The sequence below is a fragment of the Panthera tigris genome, chromosome F2 (genome assembly GCF_018350195.1).
Source record: "Panthera tigris isolate Pti1 chromosome F2, P.tigris_Pti1_mat1.1, whole genome shotgun sequence".
NCBI classification, from domain to species: Eukaryota; Metazoa; Chordata; class Mammalia; order Carnivora; family Felidae; genus Panthera; species Panthera tigris.
Window position 1 is genome coordinate 63,020,717 of NC_056676.1, and position 20,233 is coordinate 63,040,949.

Here is a 20,233-nt window from a genome sequence, read left to right on the forward strand (position 1 = left end):
TCTTTGACCATATATATTCTGTGGGAGGGAACTGTTAAAATTTAGGAAATACGACACAAATATATAGTGGCTTGCGAAGAACGGGACAGGACGTTGGTGGGGGTGTTAGTAGCCAGGGATACACGAAACCAGGAGTGGGGGGGTCCTGCTGGTTTGCTGTGTGAACAGACACCATGAACTCACTGGGCCCAGCTTATTTGGGCTGGAAAACGTGTAATTAGACCCCAGGTAGTCTAACTCAAACTCCACAGTCCTTACTAGGTACTGTTGCCTCAGTACTTTAAAAAATAATAATGCACACTGATAATAAAACATTTATTGGAAAGACAAATATTTTGAAGCCATCAGTAACTTGCAGTTCATGTACAAGAGAATAGAACAATTGTAAATTTCAGTAACAGTTAAATCTCAGGTAATTGTAGATTAACATTTTTTTTAACCTTGGATCAGATTTAACTTTGGCCTAACCCCTCAAACTGTCCTGGTGACAAGTTTATTAGCTAAGGAAAAGTTAATTTGAACTTTGGTCTAAATGAATACAAATTAGGAAAATAAGCTATAAACAAACTTTATCAAGCATTCCAAAACCAACTAGAAATTACTTGGCGTTTTCTAGTATTAGCTGTGTCAGTTTTACCCATTATAGGATTATAAACTGCTCTATTAGCATTCTTCACAAAAGATTGAATATCAAATCCGTTTCATCCCAAAGTATATGTCTATACCAGCCAGGCAACACAGGAGCTATTACCAAGCCAATTTCATCAATGAAAACAACTAATTTAGATAACAGAACATCCAGCGACTCCCTGTTCTGGTGGAATGTTGAAAGTAGAGGAGAAATCCCTTGAGAAATGACATTTAACTGAATAAATTTCTCTTCCAGGAAACTATTACTATTTAGTTCTTTGAAAAAGCCTTTAAATTTGTTAATGATTAGAATATCAGATCCTAATTAAATGCAATTTCAAATATAAAAAAAGACAAAACTCTTTTTCTATAAATAAAAATGTGTAGACTCCTTGGGTATTCTAAATATAGTAAACCCCACTCTCTTTTGTCCTTTACACTGTATGCATAATGCAAACATAACTTGAAAGATACAGAAATTTCCTATTACATTTAAGGGCAAAAAGAGCAGTAGTTGCAACATGCTTAGGAATGAGAAAAATGCCTCAAGGCAGTATGTTCTTTAAAGTCTGGAATACAAATACATGAAAGAATCTTTTTCTTATATCCATCAACTTTATGAAGCAACTTAGTCCCAAAGAAAGACTGTTGGTTCTTTTAAGAAATGGGTCTTCTTGAGTTATAAACTTTAACACCATTTTGTATTGAAGAGCGAGAATATTTCGTGAGTAATGTACCTATGGTTTGCTTCTCTCCACACAAATCTCTGTGGGAACAATGAAAAAATAAATTAATAGCATGAAAATATTAGGGAACATAACATAATATTCACAGTGCTAGTTATTTCTCTCTCATCTAAATCCATCTTTCCAACAAGCATGAGAATGTGTGTATGTGAGGAGTACGTGGGTGGCTCAGTTGGTTGAGAGTCTAACTTCGACTGGGGTCATGATCTCACGTTCATGGGTTCAAGCCCCAGATCAGGTTCTGTGCTGACAGCTCAGATCCTGGAGCCTGCTTTGGATTCTGTCTCCCTATCTCTCTGCCCCACCCTGCTCATGCTCTGTCTCTCTCTCTCCCTCTCAAAAAAAGAAAATAAAATGTTAAAAAAATTAAAAAAAAAGAAAGAAAGAAAGAAAGAAAGAAAGAAAGAAAGAAAGAAAGAAAGAAAGAAAGAAAGTGTGTTTGTGGGAGAGACAGGGTAGGGAGTGGTTACTAAGCCTTAATTGAACTAGGTACATTACATGTATTATCTCATTTAACCTTCACAGAAAGAGTAAAAGTAATTTATTATTTAACCCCACATTAGATATGAGGAAACTAGGGCCCCTGGGTGGTTCAGTCAGTTAAGCGTCTGACTTCGGCTCAGGTCATGATCTTGCGGTTTGTGAGTTCGAACCCTGCGTCAGGCTCTGTGTTGACAGCTTGGAGCCTGCTTCAGATAGTGTCTCCTTCTCTCTCTGCCCCTCCCCCACTTGTGTGCGCGCGCGTGCTCTCTCTCTCAAAAATAAATAAATGTAAAAAAAAAAAAATTTAGATATGAGGAAACTAGCTCAGGCAGCCAAGGATGGAGCCAAATTTTGCTGCCAGGTCTGCATGGCTTCTGAGTCCTTTTTTTTTCCCCCCAATTCTATCACACGGCCTCCACATTAGAAATATAAGCCATGTAATACAGGGAGATCTAGACACAGAGACCCTGCATTATAGGCTACCTATGTGTGCTTGCCTGGGTTACCTACCCTCCCTCAACTTGAGCTTCCTTTCCTGTACCCCAAAGAGGAGAAGGCTATGACTGGAACACATGAAGGGAAGGAAGAACAAAAGAACAGGAGCTGGAGAAGGAAGCAAGGGCAAGATCATACAGGGCCTTAAAGAACATGGAAAGCAACTGTGATTTCATTCTAAGTATAAAGGGAAGTCCCTAGGAGGGTTTTAATGAATGGAAAAACAGAATGTGATCTGAGTTGTAAATAATGGAGGCAATGAGTGGATTATGGAAGCTGAGTGATGAGTAGAGGGAGGGTTCATTATGTTATATTGTCACTTTTGAATGTTTAAAGTTTTCTAAAATAAAAAGTCTGAAAAGGAGGAGAGGGGAAGAGGAAAAGTGCAAGTAGGGAGACCAATTCAGAGGCAGGTACTAGATGCTCCATTAGGATTTGCTCATAGTTTGAACCAGGGGGTGAGGGAAGAAAATGACAGCCGGGCTTCTCACTTGAGTAACTGGATTAATGGTAGTGCTGTTAACTGAGATGTGGAAGATGGGGTCAGGACAGCTCTGTTGTGAGCATGGCAAGTTAAAATTCCTCTTAGATATCCAAGTGGAAATGCTCATTAGGCAGCTAGATAAGAGAAACTAGAGCGCAGGGAAAAGATCAAGTGTGAAGATAAAATTAGGAAGTCTTTAAATTTAAATTCAAGCCTAGATGAGGGCACCAAGGAAAAAACATAGAAGAAAAGATGGCCAAGAATGGAATCCTAGAACACTCCATTTAAAGATTGGGAAGAACAGGGAGACATCAGCAAAAGAGACAGAAAAAGAGCTACCTTGGGAGAGAAGGGAAAAAACCAGTGTGTTTCAAGTAGAAAGCAGTTGCACAGTGTCAAACAGTGCTAAGAGGCCAAGAAACAAGACAACTGACCACTGAATGTAGACAAATGGATGCCATCAGCTTAAGGAAAGAATGGGAGCCAAAGTAATATAAAGGTTTTTTTAGTGTTTTTATTTATGAGACAGAGACAGAGAGACAGAGCACAAGTGGGGGAGGGCCAGAGAGAGAGGGAGACGCAGAATCCAAAGCAGGCTCCAGGCTCTGAGCTATCAGCACAGAGCCTGAGGCGGGGCTTGAACTCGTGAACTGCGAGATCGTGACCTCAGCCGAAGTCAGATGCTTAACCAACTGAGCCACCCAGGCGCCCCAGAAACGAAGTAATATAAATGAGTACTTTTAAAAGGAGTTTCTTGTGAAGGAGAACAGAGGGCATGGGGTCCGGTAGGTTGTTGTTGTTTTTTAAGATGAGCAATACTACAGCATACCATATATTGGTGGGAATAATCCAGCAGGTAGGGAGACATGAATAACACAAGGGGGAAAAGGATAAGTAGAGGATATACGTCTTTAATGAGGCCAGAGGGATGGATCTAGTGCAGAAGGAGGATTGGCCTTAGGAGCTGGGACGGTTCATGCATTGTAGAGGAGGGACTGCAAAGGAAGTGTATGCAGACACAACACACACAGAGGCTGGCAGGTTTGGCAGTAGGAAAGAGGTTGTCCTTGTCTTTTCTCATCTGTTTCTATTTTCTCAAGAAATGAGGTCACAAGCTGAGGGTGAAGAGGAAAAAGGAGGTATTGATGATGCAAAAAGCAAAAGTATGAAAAGTGAGCTCCAAGGGTAGAAAAGTCTCATCAGGAAACGGTGCCTTGCCAAGAACTCTGCCAAGTACCACGTAAGCTCTTAAGTAAGACTGGCAACTTCCATTGTGTCTTTTTCTCCAGGAAATTCCACTTGCCCAGGTAGAGGCATAGAGGAAGCAGAAAGTTGGGTTTAATCTTTGCAGATTTTTGCCAGAGAGGTATGACAAGAGGGAGAGAGAGGGCAATAGGAGAAAAGCACACACAGTAGAAGCTAGAGATCCAGACCAGGAAATCCAACCTGGGGAAAGAGAGGAGAGGACATGAGAGGTAAGAAGTAAAGAGGTGGTAACGTTAGTGCACTTGAGGTTCTGTAAACAGTGACTAAAGAGGTAATCATTCTCCCTGCAATCTGGCATCTACCAAGATGTTAAAGCAAAGCAGCAGGAAAGATAGGAGGTGCCAGTCAGAGAGTCATAGTGGGGTATGTAGCCTTACTATTCCTCTAAGAGCTGCAGTTTTGCAGGGAGGAGGGCAGAGAAGTGGTTTCAGAGGCAGGATGAGGATGAAAGACAACACGTTCTCCAACCCCAGGATTGGAAGTTGTGGAGAACGACAGAGAAGACAATCCATTTTAGCAAACGACTTACTGAATATATGGAGCAATATCTTCTTCTGTCCACTTTTCCCTTAGAGAGAACAGACTATTAAAACGTTCTTGATTATCCTCAGGTAGATCATCTACTTTTAGCAAAAATATGATTTCTGGTCTTGACTGTCTATCCACCAAGGCTAAACCCTATGAAAAAATGAAACGAAAAAGGGCAGTTAAAATGATGGTCTAATGTTTAAATATAACTCATTTTTACCTTTAGGTTCACCGGAGCCCAAGCCATTTAAAATGTCAGTTATGTGAAACACACACAAACTACAGAGAGACCTTCAATAGCCTTTTTCACAAAACCACCTCCATCAAACAGTGAATTCTCCTTTCCCCTTCTGCAATTTACTGGCTCCTACTGCACAATTTATCAGGATAGCTCTAGTTCGAGGTTACCAATGTGTCCTTGACAAATCCAGTGGGCCCTTTCTTGGATTCATCTTGCTAGCCCTGTTTTCTTTATTCATGTTGATCCCTACCTCTTTGAATCTCTATCTCTGACATCACCATCTCATTTTCCTCCTACCTCAATGTTGCAGTTCCTTGGGCCTCTACCCCGACCCCTCGACTTGTCTCACTGTCACTGTCCTGGGTGGCTCAACCAACCTCAACTAAACCCATAACTATAAGCACCACTTACTTGCTAGATGGTATGTGTGTGTGTATATATATATCTTCAACCCAAATCTCCCTTCCAGGCACAAGAACTCTATCCAAACCTATCTATGAACTCATTGTGTTTGTCACCCAAACCTGCTCTAGTCCCATTATCCTAGGACATGAGGAGACCTGGGCATTATCCTAGATTCCATTATTCAAACCCAATACCTAAGTGGTCACTTAATCCTATAGATTTTAAGGCCTCAACATTTCTCTGTCGATGCTCCATCACTTAGTTCTTTAGTCAGTACTTTCTCAGGAGTACTTAAGTATAGAGAGCCTGGATAGTTCTCCTTTTTCACAATCTAGCCAACCTTCCATCCAACCATCTTCAAGGTCAGTGTTCTTCCCAAAAGGCAAAATTCATCAGGTAGCTCTTTTGATGTCACTAAAGGGTCCCAGAAGAGCTTTCTAAATAGGGCTGAAATTCCTTAGCACAGACCATAGTGTCCCTCACTGACTCACCAGCAACTTCTACTCTAACTCTTCTTCATACTAACAGTGCCCCAATTTGTGTCCCTCCACGCCTTGGAACATGCTATCCTGGATCCTCATCTCTGCCCTTTCATCTTGAGAGTTAACAGTTCATTCTTTCAAACCCAGCGGCTAAAACAGCCATTCCTTCAGAAAATCATCTCTGATTGACCAGGCAGGTGAATAAGTCCCTTTTCTTTGCTCCCGTAACATCGTGTGCACGTCCTTCCCATGACACAGATCACTCTACGTTATTAGAGGAGATTTATACATGAGATGTGCACCCCCCCCCATTCCCAGACCCCAGGCTTAGAAACTTGATGGCACGTTGTGTGATGTTTTCCCCTCAGCATCTAGCATGGTGCCTAGACATAAAAGGAACTCTGTAAATACTGAGCAAATCCTTTCACGATTTAACAAATATTTACTGGGGCACCTGGGTGGCTCAGTCGGTTAAACGTCCGACTTCGGCTCAGGTCATGATCTTGCGGTCTGTGAGTTCGAGCCCCACGTCGGGCTCTGTGCTGACAGCTCAGAGCCCAGAGCCTGTTTCGGATTCTGTGTCTCCCTCTCTCTCTGACCCTCCCCCATTCATGCTCTGTCTCTGTCTCAAAAATAAATAAACGTTAAAAAAAAAAAATTTAAAAAAAATTTACTGAGCATATGCTACATACCAGGCAGTATGCTATGTACTGATAAGCAACAGTGAACAAAATTCTAAGTAGAGAGTAGGAAACCCGCACAATTAAACATTTTCCCAGGGCTAAGCAGTAAGTACCATGAAGGAAAAACACAGGGTGCTATGGCCGAGTAAAATAGGAGGCATTTTTTTTAGAATAAAGGGAAGCCTCCTTGATGAAGTGACTCAAAGATAAATAGGAGGTGGCAAGGCGAAATGACAAAGAAGGCCATTCTAGAACAAAAAGCCTTATGTAAAGGTTCTAAGGTAGGACAGCCTGGTGATCTTGAAAACCTGCAAGAAGGCTGCTATGCAGCGAGCAGGAGAGAAGCGGGAAGAGATGAAGCTACGGGGAAGATTATGAATATGATGCAACAAGATGAGATACACCGGGTGGGAAGCAGGCTTAACCATACACGGGCTTGAGGGATCTCAATGTTTGTGACAGAATGTTCTAAAGCCAGTGACGGACTGAATGCACGGCGTGCTCCTAGCGGAAATGGTGACTGGGAAGATGAAGTGGCTCCAAACTCAGCTGCAATACAAATTTCATTTCACCCAACAGTTAACGATAAGCTGGTGAGTTATGGAAGCAAGCACGACTGCTACCTTACCTTAAGTTGATCAAGCGTGGTTATCATTCCTTCAGGAACACTCTGTTGCCACACTTCTTGAAACTCAGCCAGATTAAATTTCACTGCATTCTGAAGTAGCATCTGTGCTGTTGCTCTGCATATTTTATCAGCGCTCAATTCAAAATAAACTTCACCTAAGGATAAGGGATCAGATGGTTTCATGCTGACAATTCAAAGCACTACTAACATTTCCTTTTCCTCAATGCAATTTCTCAGAAAAAATTATACACAACTCACAAGCCCATGGAGCTGTTCTTTTTAACAGGCACACGCTTCAGAAAGGCATACCAACTTTAAACATTTTTTTTTAATGTTTATTTATTTTTGAGAGAGACAGAGACAGAGCGTGAGTGGGGAGGGGCAGAGAGAGAAGGAGACACAGAATCCGAAGCAGGCTCCAGGCTCCAAGCTGTCAGCACAGAGCCCGACGCAGGGCTCGAACCCACGAGCCACAAGATCATGACCTGAGCCGAAGTTGGATGCTTAACCAACTGAGCCACCCAGGTGAACCTACACCAACTTTAAACACACACAAGTTAAGATACTTTCCAAATCTTACCTTCCTCTATATATTTCTTTCCATAACATTTAAGACAGTGTTCAATCATTTCCCTGAAAAATTTAAAAATACTCATTTGAAAAGTTATCACATTTTTATGCATTATATCTTAAACACCTTTCCTAACTAAAATCTTAATATATAAATTTGAGATCTGAAATTCTAAGTGATTTTGATTGCCACGTAAAATTTTACACTAGGAACTAACTAAGAAATAACAGGAAGCCATTATGGGCCCACACTAAACATTCTTACATGAATTATGTGAGCCTACACTTATTATCATAAGATAGCTTAAATAGAATTATTTCTTTACATTTTTTATGGCAGGAAAAAAAAAAAACAGAGATGATGCACATTTACTCAGCTTAGCGACCAAAATTCCTAAGCTCTTCCTGGTTATATATTTTTTAAATGTCTATATGATATCCAGTTATAAATAGCCTATGCCCTGGGTTTAGTGCCACCCTGAAAAATAATTTTCTTTCCTTAAAGGAAATGTGGAGGGACCGCGATTAAAATACTTACTCTGGCTCCAATGGCCCAAGTTCCTGAAGGCACATATTCAAAGGAACTTTACCAAAAGACCAAGATTCAGAATCCACAAGCTGAGTTATGTGATTCAGAAGTTTCATCTCATAATCAAAGTCAAGAATCCTCCAATAACCTACAAATTCCAAATGTAATCTTTACCAAAGAACATCTTAAGCAAATTAATTGGCTAAATGATCGATAAAGAAGCAGCATGCTCTTGCCCGGTACAAAAGAAGAGACACCAAAGTCTTAGCTTTCTTTATAAGCAATGCTTCCTTTTATGCTTTTCTCCTAATTATTATGAATTGTGTCTTGAGAGAAAGCAAGCAGTTTTTAAAAAGTACCTTACATAGGACTAACACTGATTTTTTTCATGTACTTTAACACTCAATTATCTCAGAATAATCTTGTCAATCTAAATGGAAATGTGGAAACCTGTAGCTGGAATAGTGATTTCATTAGAACGTCATACAAAGGAGGTGAAGACTGTAGGTTTGATATCCCACACACTGAACTCCACTGTGGGGCACTGCCATGGTTCTAATTCTCATCCCAGCCGTCTTGCGGAAGTGTTCTCGTGCTCATAAAGAAGCCTAGGTCACTCAAGAGTCAATAGACGCAGAGGTACAATGTGAACCAGTGGCAAGATAAAATGAGGGCATCAAGATACCTCTCCCTATTCTGGTAAAAGATCATGAAATGCTATCTTATAATCGAAGGCTCTACCATGATCCCTGGAGAAACAAATCAAGCACAAATCCACCATTTCCAAGGAAGAATGTTACTATTGCTACTCCAAAGAATCAAGGCAACATTAGAAAAGGGAATGTGTGATGTCAATCTCAGAAACAATGCTAGGAATAATCTATGCACCCCTTGACACATACCAAAATCTTACCCATCCCCAGGCAAGAAATGACTAATACACAAGGCTGCATTAAAATCCATTGGTTTCTAACCTCAACACTCCTGGTACCCATATACCATGGTAGTTAACAGCAGGCATTCATCATTAAAAACTTTATTTCCAATGCTTAGGACCAAATGTGCTTCAAGGAAAAGCCCTGTAAGGAATGGTTGGAGTCACTGGTCACGGTTGACCTCCTCAGGTAAAGGTCACGCAGTCTCGACCCCACCCCCAAAAATATAAATATCATCATCTTTAAGCCCAAAATAAAAGTAAATAGTGTGCAATAGGATCAAGATGGCCATAAATCTCTCTCACACATGATGCCCAATTCCATTCTTATGAATAATCACAGTAAGTAATGTTACCTTCAATCTCACAGGCATTTAGAACTTGTAATTGGGCCATTATTTCTTCCTCACTTGCCTGAATTTGATTAAGCAAATCTTCAGTTGTGTACTGAAACAAGAAAATAAAAAACCAAAAAACATTTTAAAGGCTTGGAAGAATATTTTTTTAAGACTTACGAAATTTGGGGGAATAAATACACAGAACAGATTAAGGCAAAATTTAGCCTTAATTTCTCTTTTTAATGTATAGTGATTACTACATGAAATCGTAGAAGAAAATCTTCATAATGTTGGATTTAGCAATACGTTGCTTAGATACAATACCAAAAACACAAGCGACAAAAGAAAAAAACATAAATTGGACTTCATCAAAATGCAAAACTGTACTTCAAAATATCATCAACACAAAAGGACAAATATTACAGGATTCCACCTGTATGGGATATTTAGAATAGTCAAATTCATAGAGATGAAAAGTAGGGTAGTAGTTGCCAAAGGCTGGGAGGCAGGGAATACTGGGGAGTTAGCGTTTGATGGGCATATTGGGAACGTCCCATACTGGGAATGTGAAAGGTTTCTATGGATGATGCATGGTGGTCATGGTTACAGAACAATGTGAATGTACTTAACGCCACAAAACTATACACATAAAAACGTTTAAAACTGTAAATTTTATCCTACGTATATCTATCACAATTTTTTTTAAAAAATCAAAAGTAAGAAAATAACCCACAAAATGGGAGAAAAGATAAACATATATTTTTTTTAACGTTTATTTATTTTGAGAGAGAGAGAGAGAGGGTGCTTGCGTGTGTATGCATGAACCAGGGAGGGGCAAAGAGAGAGAGGGAGAGAGAGAATCCCAAGAAGGCTCTGTGCTGTCAGCAGGGAACCTGATGTGGGGCTCCGGGGCTCCTGGGCTCCTGAGCCAAAATCAAGAGTCGAAGGTTTAACTGACTAAGCCACCCAGGTGTCCCTAAGCAAATTATATTTCTGATAAGGAACTTTGTAATTAGATTATATAAAGAAGTCTCCTACAACTCAGTAATAAAAAGACAAATAATCCAATTAAAAATTGGGCAAAGGAGTTCCTGAATAGACATTTTTCAATGAAATACAAATAGTCAAGAAGTACGTAAAAAGATGGTCAACATCACCAGTCATTAGGGAAAGGTACATCAAAACCACAATGATACAGGGGTGCCTGGGTGGCTCAGTCTGTTAAGCGGCCGACTTCAGCTCAGGTCATGATCTCACGGTTCGCGGGTTCGAGCCCCATGTTGGGCTCTGTGCTGACAGCTCAGAGCCTGGAGCCTGCTTCGGATTCTGTGTCTCCCTCTCTCTCTGCCCCGCCCCAGCTCACACTCTGTCTCTGTCTATCTCAAAAACAAAATTAAAAAAACGTTTAAAAAAATTAAAAAAAAACCCCACAATGATACCAATTCAAAGCCACTGGTATTGATACAAAAAAGACAAATAATAACAAGTGTTGTCAAGGATGCGGAGAAATTGGAGCCCCCATACAATGGGAATGCAAAATGGTGCAGCCACTTTGGAAAACAGTCTGACAAGTCCTCAAAAAGTTACAAAGAGTTACAATATGACCCATTAATTCCACTCTTATGTATATAACCAAGATAAAGGAAAACACAGGTCCCCTAGAAACTTATATATGAATGTTCACAAAAGTATCATTCATAATAAAATATGGAAACTACCCAAATGTCCATCAGCTGAGGAATGACTAAACAAAAATGTGGTATATCCATAAAATGGAGTATAAAGAGAAATAAACTACTAAGATATGCTACAACATGAATGAACCTTGAAAATATGCCAAGTCAGGAAAAAAAAAGAAAAGAAAGAAAGAAAGAAAAGAAAGCCAGTCAGAAAAGGTCATATATTATATGATTCTATTCATATGAAATGCCCAAAAGAGGTAAATCAAGAGACTGAAAGATTAGTGGTTGCTAGGGGCTGGGTGGGAGAGGGAAGCAGGGAAAGAAAGTTTAGAAGACAACAGTTAAGGAATACAGGGTTTCCTTGGGGTGATAAAAATGTCCTAAACTTCATCATGGTGATGTCCATACAACTCTGTGAATGTACTAAAACCACTGAATGAATGAACTGTCTGGTATACAAATTGTATCTCAATAAAGTGGTTACCCAAAAAAAAAAGTCAATGGAGAAAAAGAGAAGTAACATAAATACAGCCTTCAGAATGCCAGTACAGTTATGATATTGAACTACATCAAAAACTTGAACATTTCTTTACTTGGCTTATAAATATTTTTCCATACTTCTAGGAATTAGTTAATTCTCATAACAGAATAAGAATACTTTCCATTTTCATAATGCCTCTTTTTCTGAAGAGCTCCTAATTATAATTTTTAATTAAATAAAAATTAATTTAACTTTTAAAAAACGTATTCCATAGTTAGGAACACGCGGAGCTTTTAGCAATGTAGCCACCATGAATCTAGGATTTGCTTTAAAATACTCCAGAAAGGGGTGACTGGATGGCTCAGTTGGTTAAACATCCGATTTCAGTTCAGGTCACGATCTTGCGGCTCATGAGTTCGAGCCCCATGTCGGGCTCTGGGCTGACAGCTCAGAGCCCGGAGCCTGCTTCAGATTCTGTGTCTCCCTCTCTCTCTTCCCCTTCCCTTCTCTCTCTCTCTCAAATTTAACATTAAAAAAAAATTTTTTTCTAAATACTCCAGAAAAAGAAGTAAAAAAAAAAAGGTAGGAAGCAGCAGGGGGACAGGAGAAACAAGATTGACAAAACGCTGATAAATGTTCAACTGAGTGATAAATATATGAGGTCTTTCTGCTTTGGCGTGTATTTGAAATTTTCATAATACAAACATTAAAAATAAGAATGTCACCATTAAGTACCTCTAATTACAGTTCAATTTTTCAATTAAAAAAGAATGAAAATAAGTCTTACTTTTGAATGATTTGAATCCTTCTCTTTTTGACTGTCAGGTCCTTCGTAGGCATCTTCCATCAAAAGTTTCTTCAGCTTCTTTAATTTAGGTCTGCATCTTCTTAATTCCCAATAGTTATTAGAAAAACCAAAGATCTAGAAAGTATAAATATATTGTAGCCTTTCAGGGGCTATTGTAAACGAAAATTTCACACAAAATCTCAACCAACTCATCTGCTCTCTAAGAAAACAAGAGAGCCGAGCATTCTGATTTCTGTTGAGAAGGTACCCTCCAGCCATCTTTGCAAACGGATGGGTATCTTCAGGAAACATCTTTCCAAACCCCAATTAAGAAGACACCACCAGGGTGCCTGGGTGGCTCAGTTGGTTAAGTGTCTGACTTCGGCTCAGGTCATGATCTCACAGGTCGTGAGTTCAAGCCCCACATGGGGCTCTGTGCTGACAGCTCAGAGCCTGGAGCCTGCTTCAGATTCTGTGTCTCCCTCTCTCTCTGTCCCTTCCCTGCTCACACTGTGTCTCTCTCTGTCTCTCTCAAAAATAAATGAACATTAAAAAAAAAATTTAAAAACTGCCAACATAGAACCAATCACTGAGCTCCATATCTCTAGCGTGTTCTGGGAACTAGGGTGTGCCCGGAAAAGAATGACCAGGATGGTGACTGTTCTGCAAACCTGATGGAAACAACAGAAAACGAGTCTTTTTAGGCAGGAAAACGGAGAACAAGGAAGAGACATGATCACAGTGTTCAGATAATGAAGGGATGTGAAAGGCGAGAGCATCCTTGTTCTATGTTGTTCATGGTGTCAAAATGTGGCAGAAAGTTAAGGATGAGACACATCTTTTCACTGCAAGAACTTCTTACTATTTAGAATTGCAGCTAATTCCTTATTTGACTGTTGAAATTACTGAGAGGCTTATGACTCTGAGAAACCCAGCTGACAGCGGCTAAATGATACGTTATCTGTTATCCCTCTCTACCTCCGGGACTTGCCAGTGTCTGGCACTTAGTAGGTGCCCAGTAAATGGTTCACACAAAATAAGGAAAAAATGCTGAACTGGATTACATATGGAGTGCCTTCTGACTCGGAAATGGAAGGTCAGGGAATGCTTCTACCTTCAAGCTCGTACAAGGCTTGACTGACAAAAGACACGGCCCAGACCAGCTGATGATGCTGATAAATCTGAGGACTCCAAAAGAGGAGGGTGAGGACCAAACCAAAAAGACTGATTTCATCCGTGTCCACAAACTCACAGCCTTCAGGCTCTGTCCAAAGCACAGCTGTTGGCGTGTGCTTTGTGTTGTGGGGAAGTGAGGATTAGTACAGATTTTAAATTAGTTGCCAGTGTGGACAAATTAGATTTTGCCCCAAGATCTAAATGTCAAGGTTTACTTGAAAACACGAAATCGGAAGATTTGGCAGTTCTGGGCTTGCTTTCCCACAAGGCCAAGCTGCGGCTGCCCACCTACATGGGGCCTGTGCTCTTCAATTTGCCACAGGCTCCACCATCCTCTATTACCTGCTGAGACTGGGGTCCCTATGTAGCAACAACAGCCTGCTTTGCGTATGCGCGTTCCTTATCTAGCCCTTTCAGACATCTGAAGTGCAACCTCAGATTAAAACTTTAGTTGGTGGGGCACCTGGGAGGCTCGGTCGGTTGAGCGTCCAACTTCGGCTCAGGTCATGATCTCACGGTTGACGAGTTCGAGCCCCGCATCGGGCTCTGTGCTGACAGCTCAGAGCCTGGAGGCTGCTTCGGATTCTGTGTCTCCCTCTCTCTCTGACCCTCCCCCGTTCATGCTGTCTCTCTCTGTCTCAAAAATAAATAAACATTAAAAAAATTTTTTTTAAATAGAAAATAAATAAATAAATAAATAAATAAATAAATAAATAAATACAACTTTAGTTGGTAGAGGGGTGCCTGGGTGGGTCAGTCAGTTGAGTGTCTGACTTCGGCCCAGGTCATGATCTCACAGTTCATGAGTTCGAGCCCCGAATCGGGCTCTGTGCTGACAGCTCAGAGCCTGGAGCCTGCCTCGGATTCTGTGTCTCCCTCTCTCTCTGTCCCTCCCCCGATCGTGCTCTGTCTCTCTCTTTCTCTCAAAAAATAAATTAAATTAAATTAAATATTAAAAAAAAAAAAAAACACTTTAGTTGGTAGAACTTTGTTAAGCTTTGCCCAGTCTCAGTGCACACAATTCCCATAAGGAGAGCTCAAAGGTACTCCCGTATTGTTACAGCCCGCAAAAACACCAACAGAACAGGTAACCGATGAGAAAGTAACGTGGTCTAAAAAAGATTAAACTGCCCATGTTTCTAGTTAATTACCATTAAAAGACCCTCCCCCTCCCCGAAAAAAAACAAAATACAAAATTTACCTGAATTTCTTTTGTTCTAGCAACATCGTGGGTCAGAGATTTCCCAATATTTTCCCTTATTTCGATTCCAATTCTATTTCTAAGGCAGTAGTTGGCCTAAAATCATTCTGAGAGAATTAAGGGCTGTGTTTTGATCACGACATGTGTAATAAGCTAACCGGGACGGAGACTTCTATTTGGCATCTGCCACAAGTAGCCTCCATAATAATTAAGACTTTGTCATACATGGCTAGAGGTAGTAATGAACTAAATGGACTTCAAAGGTGAGAGACACGCACACTTGCCTCAAAAACTCCAATTTCTTCATTTCTCTGCCTCATACATATTACTTAAGGTGCTAGTTGTGGTTTGAGGGAGTCTTCTTTCAAAACATACATACAGCAAGGCTTACTAAAAGTAGGTAAAAACGCTTGGAATACGTCACCTCATAACAAACTTTCTATGTCACAGACAGACATGGTCAACTTGTCTAGGACTTAAACACCAAATAGGGAAAATAAAGACAACCTCACGAGACTCCAAACAAGCAAATGATGCCAAGAAATTTTAAATCTCATTAGAGAGCCTTTCAGGCTCCCTGTGATTATGCATTTCACACCTAAAGATTTTAATTAAAGGCAATATTAGCACATGTGTTGTGATTCAAATATAAATTAGAACACAAATAACAGTACCTCAGTATGAATAATGTTACAATGTGTTTCTTCCGCCTTCAGCTGGTCAGGAGTTTTACAACCAGGAATGAAAAGCAACATATTGGAAGTGTCTGCTATTTTCAAGTCATATGTTTTGTCTTTACTGCACAGCACAGCCTGCTCATCTTTATCACCACGAATCACAAGACTGCAGGAAAACGGGAAGAGAAAATACATGGTTTGTTGAGTCACCAATGGACATCTTCATTATAAAGAAGGCCTCTAGGCCTGTAGAATTTAAAATTAAGTCTTGAGGCTGTGTCTGGCCCCTGTTCTCACCACCCTCACATAATGCTGGGCTCCACAGAGCAATGCCAGAGCCAGTTGAGAGACAGAGGGGCACCAGGTGGCCTCACCAAGGAAAAATAATTCAACCTGCAAGAAAGATCCAAAGAGGCCAAGAGTCCAAATGTTACCACATGACATCTGCACGCAAACTGCTTGGAAAAGCACAAGACAAAGCACCCAGTAGCTTCAGTCACAACGTCAATTTCCTAAACCACCTTAAAGCAGTACTTCTCAAACCTATGCACCGGCATCTTAGAAAATCTTCTTAAAAAAACAATCCCAATCTGCAGGCCTGGGACAGGACCCAGGATTCTGCATTTCTAACAAGCTCCCAGATGATCATCATCACCTGGTGGTCTGGGTATCCACCTAGGAGTGGTTCTTGTTTTGTTCTGAGTATCCCTTAACAATCAAAGGACACATCCTAGCCTACCCATCAGCTCTTGTTGCAAAGATATTGGGACTTTATGAAAAGAGATGCAACGCTGAATGAAAAAATATAAAACAGATAGGTTTACAAACTTCAGTAAAGCTCTGACAAAGGCTCACAGGGGGAAAGGAGCAAGAAGAAAGAAGAGAGGAAGGACAGAGGTGAGGAAGAAGAGGAAACACTGAAGATGGAGATGGGCGGGGGGGGGGGCGGGGGGGGGGGGGGGGGCACCTGGGTGGCTCAGTGGCTCAGCATCGGATTCTTGATTTCGGCTCAGTCTATCACGTCAGGATAAATTGCTTGAGATTCCCTCTCTCCTTTTTCTCTCTCAAAATAAATAAACATTTTTTAAAATCTTAAAAAAAAAAAGATGATGGGATTGACAGCAAGGGAGCAGTTCCTAGCAGTTTTGTCTATAAAACATTTAACCCTCCTGTACACTATTCACTTCTTTTAAAGAAATAACAAAAATAAAACCTGAAATAGAAGAATGTGTAAGCACTTCTTAAAACAAAGACTCAGTTTGGGGCGCCTGGGTGGCTCGGTCAGTTAAGGGTCCGACTTCGGCTCAGGTCACGATCTCACGGTCTGTGAGTTCGAGCCCCGCGTCGGGCTCTGTGCTGACCGCTCAGAACCTGAAGCCTGTTTCAGATTCTGTGACTCCCTCTCTCTCTGCCCCTCCCCTGTTCATGCTCTGTCTCTCTCTGTCTCAAAAATAAATAAATGTTAAAAAAATTAAAAAAAAAAAAAAAAAACACAAAAAAACACAAAAAAACAAAGACTCAGTTTAAGTGAAAAGAATGCATGTTGTTTTTTTATTTTTAGCTTCCCAGTGCTAATAACACTTAAGAGTCCCAAGTACCCACTCTTCAACATCTACTTCTACATTGCACTATCCAGGCCTCAATATTTTGTTTAAAACAACTATCCGTCCTTGGCAAAAATGTTTTCACAGCACACATTTCCGGGTCATTCTGGATTGCCAGGTGGATGAACAATAACTGGATAAAAAGAAGGTCCACACACCTGAAGTTCCTTCTTAGCTCGCCAAGAACTCAGTGGGGATGAAAACCAAGCAGTGAGGCTCCCGTTTCCTTAAAGATACTTTGTGGCTAGCAGCTGGAGGCTGGCCAGTTAACTATAATACTGCCAGATGAGTAAATATGAAAACTGAAATCTTGAGGAGTTCAATTTAAAGGAATCTACAAGAGAACAAACTACCTAATGAAATACAGGTGTTGGGAGAAGGGTGGTGTAGAAAAGAAACAAACCAGAGCCCTAACTCCTAATTTCCAGGAGCTGGGAGGGCACACATTTGAGAGAATGATTCTCTAGACTCCTCCCTGGACTGTGTTTTTTAACCCATGGTTTTGCGGCAAATGTGTAGCTGACCCAAAATCAGAAACAGCTTCAGATTCCCACTAAACGACCCCAAGCAGGTCTGTTTTTGGAGGGCCTCTCACAATTAGCAACTCGGTAAAACGTTTTTCAGCTTACTCTCTACAGTCCTACCGATTGTCTCGAAATGAATATAAGTAGAAGGCAAGGAGAACTCTATAAATATTAGACAGTAGTCCTGGATTTTAAGCTAGAATGGCGAAGGGTTCAGTGCACTTCCCGGCATCACCGTGAAGGTCTGCAAAACGTCACTGAGGTTATGTTTCCTGATTGGTTTCCGCGAACGCAGGCCTCCCAGATCAGATGGAACAGTCCTGTAGCATCACCCCAGTCCAGCTAAGTGTACCGCCAGTGGTGGTGCGGACTCCTCAGAAAAAGGCAGCGCGCTGGGGACCAGGCATCCCGGCAGCGGCCAGCCCCCTGATCAAATCAATGCACCTTGCGGCCCGGTTTCCCGGTCCCGCGCTTCCCCGCGGGGCAAAGGGACGGCGGCTGGCGGCTCACCTGTGCCCGGCTTCCAGCTGCTGGCACAGCGAGGGCTCCAGCTCCAGCAGGCAGAAGTCACCCGCGGCGGCGCCGGCCCCGGGGCCGAAGCCCAGGCAGTGCACGGCCGGCAGCAGCTCGGCCGCATTCAGCTTGGCGATCTGGAGCGTCGCGTCCACCTCCTCGCGGGTCCTCATCGCTGTGCGGCCTCGGGGCTCCCACCGCGTCCCGGAGGGCCCTGTGGGCGCGCTCGAGAGCACCCGCTCGGCGAGCAGCCGGGAGCCGGCGAAACGTACCAGGGCGAGGGAAGAGACTTTCAAAAGCGCGCCAAGGCGGCAGGGGGCGTGTTTCCGGGGCGGAGCGTGCCTTCGGAGGGTCCAAAGGCCGTCGCTGCGCGATCTCCGCCGCGGCCGCTCACCGGAGGCAGAACTCGGGCCGCGGGAGGAAAGCCCGGCTGCCGCGGGGCGGCTTCGGCGGGACCTCGCGGGAGCTGCGCTGCCACCCCGCGGGGCGCCACGCGGAGCCCTCGCCCACCCCTTCCGCTGCTCCTCCGCCGGTTTCCCGTCAGCAACCCCCACTTCCTCGCGGGCGAAACTGTCCAGTTTTCCGCCAGGGCCGGACCTTGTGATAAGCACTCTACATGCATAATTTTCCAAATCCTTCACTCCAACCCTTTAAGGTGGTCCCTTTTTCGCCCCATTTTGCAAATGAGGCAAGCTCCTTGCCCGCGGTGGCACAGCAGGAGGTAGTAAAGTCTGATTCCAGCGCGGTCTGCTCTGTCTCTAAAAATAAGCAGCCGGGTTTTATGCAAACACTCTGGAGCAGGAGCGAGGCCCTGCTAGAATTGGAAAAGGAATCTCTCTCCTGTGGGCCTGGGGACCGTCATATCTGGGAGACAGTGGCTTGGACTAGATCCATCCCTTCATTGAGTGCCTAGCGTGAGCTGGGTGTCAGGAGAGGGGCCGAGGCCCGTGTCCAGAGCAGAGCGACTTTCCCAGGGTGGAAAGAGCCTTCAGTCTCCTGGGGAGACCGACAAACTCGCCACGGCAGGATGTGCAAACTGCTCACTCAGCTTTCTCTAAGGTGTCTTCTGGGCCAAATTTTACAGTGGCCTGAATGAATACAAAGTTTCAAGAGAGAGGCTCATCCGTATACGTCCGTGCATTAATAGCTTCTAAGAGCCTGATGTGAACTCTCCCAGGGACCCTGCAGTCTGTCTGGGATTCTTGCTGCCCATGAGAGCGGAGTCTGCCTGGAAGGAACATCCCACTTGGTCAAAGTAAAAGAGGTGGGTGGGTGAGTAGATGGGCAGGTGAGTGAGAGGTTGAATTCAAAGGAAATGAGCAGGCATTCTCTTTCAACTTCTGGGTGAAATTATAGGAAACTACAGAGTAGGGCATCCCAGGGGCATTGGGTGGTGCCTTAGTTGGTGGTAGAAAGTTGGTTCCTATGACCTACTTCTTCACTGACCTTTTTTTTAATACACCTGAACGTGTAAGGACTATGGTGGAGAAAAATGCTGGGTATGAAGACGGTTGCCTGATGAGATGCATGAATTGGAAGAGAATCAACCATTGCAGGTGCTCTATTAACTGGAAGCAGCTTAGTGTAAGAAGAATGCTGATATTTATATCAGACCAGCCTCGCGTGAAATCTCAACCCAGTTCCCACTAGCTTTTGACCTAGAGCAGTTCATTTAATTTCTCTCATTCCAACTTCCTTATCTGTAAAAAGAAGATAATAATACCTACATTCTTTTTTTTTTTTTAACGTTTATTTAATTTTGAGACAGAGAGAGACAGAGCATGAATGGGGGAGGGTCAGAGAGAGGGAGACACAGAATCTGAAACAGGCTCCGGGCTCTGAGCTGTCAGCACAGGGGCCCGATGCGGGGCTCGAACTCACGGACCGCGAGATCGTGACCTGAGCCGAAGTCGGCGCTCAACCGACTGAGCCACCCAGGCGCCCCAATAATACCTACATTCTAACATGTATGACAAGCAGGTGGTATTTAATAAATGGCAGGCTTTTGTTAATGTTATTTATTAGTTATTGCTTATAGCAAATTATTATTTGTATGTAAGTCATTAGTTTTATTATTGATTAATACATGATATCCGATTTTGCTATTCTGGCAGGAAGGTGGGCCTCAGTTCCTCTCTTAAAACAG

General features: G+C 42.4%; 1 protein-coding gene across 1 annotated transcript; it reads right to left on the reverse strand.

The window, feature by feature from the left end:
* Positions 1 to 298: 298 nt before the first annotated feature.
* On the reverse strand, positions 299 to 18,540 carry DSCC1 (DNA replication and sister chromatid cohesion 1). The gene is made up of 9 exons (XM_007075606.3): positions 18,085 to 18,540; positions 15,444 to 15,612; positions 12,393 to 12,527; positions 9,461 to 9,551; positions 8,180 to 8,318; positions 7,652 to 7,704; positions 7,072 to 7,226; positions 4,634 to 4,782; positions 299 to 1,396 (listed from the first exon to the last, which is right to left on the reverse strand). The coding sequence occupies exons 1-9, from the start codon at positions 18,258 to 18,260 to the stop codon at positions 1,288 to 1,290; spliced, it is 1,176 nt and encodes a 391-aa protein (XP_007075668.2). The 5' UTR covers positions 18,261 to 18,540; the 3' UTR covers positions 299 to 1,287.
* Positions 18,541 to 20,233: the final 1,693 nt, after the last annotated feature.

Bases quoted from the DNA above. Each gene is read 5' to 3' on its own strand.
- DSCC1 (XM_007075606.3), bottom strand. From the start codon at position 18,260: ATGAGGACCCGCGAGGAGGTGGACGCGACGCTCCAGATCGCCAAGCTG. The intron at 7,705-8,179 runs GTAAGTATTTTA...TAAATTTTTCAG, and splicing joins CTTGGGCCATTGGAGCCAGA to GGAAATGATTGAACACTGTC. The intron at 1,397-4,633 runs GTAAGTCGTTTG...TTGTTCCCACAG, and splicing joins GATATTGCTCCATATATTCA to AGATTTGTGTGGAGAGAAGC.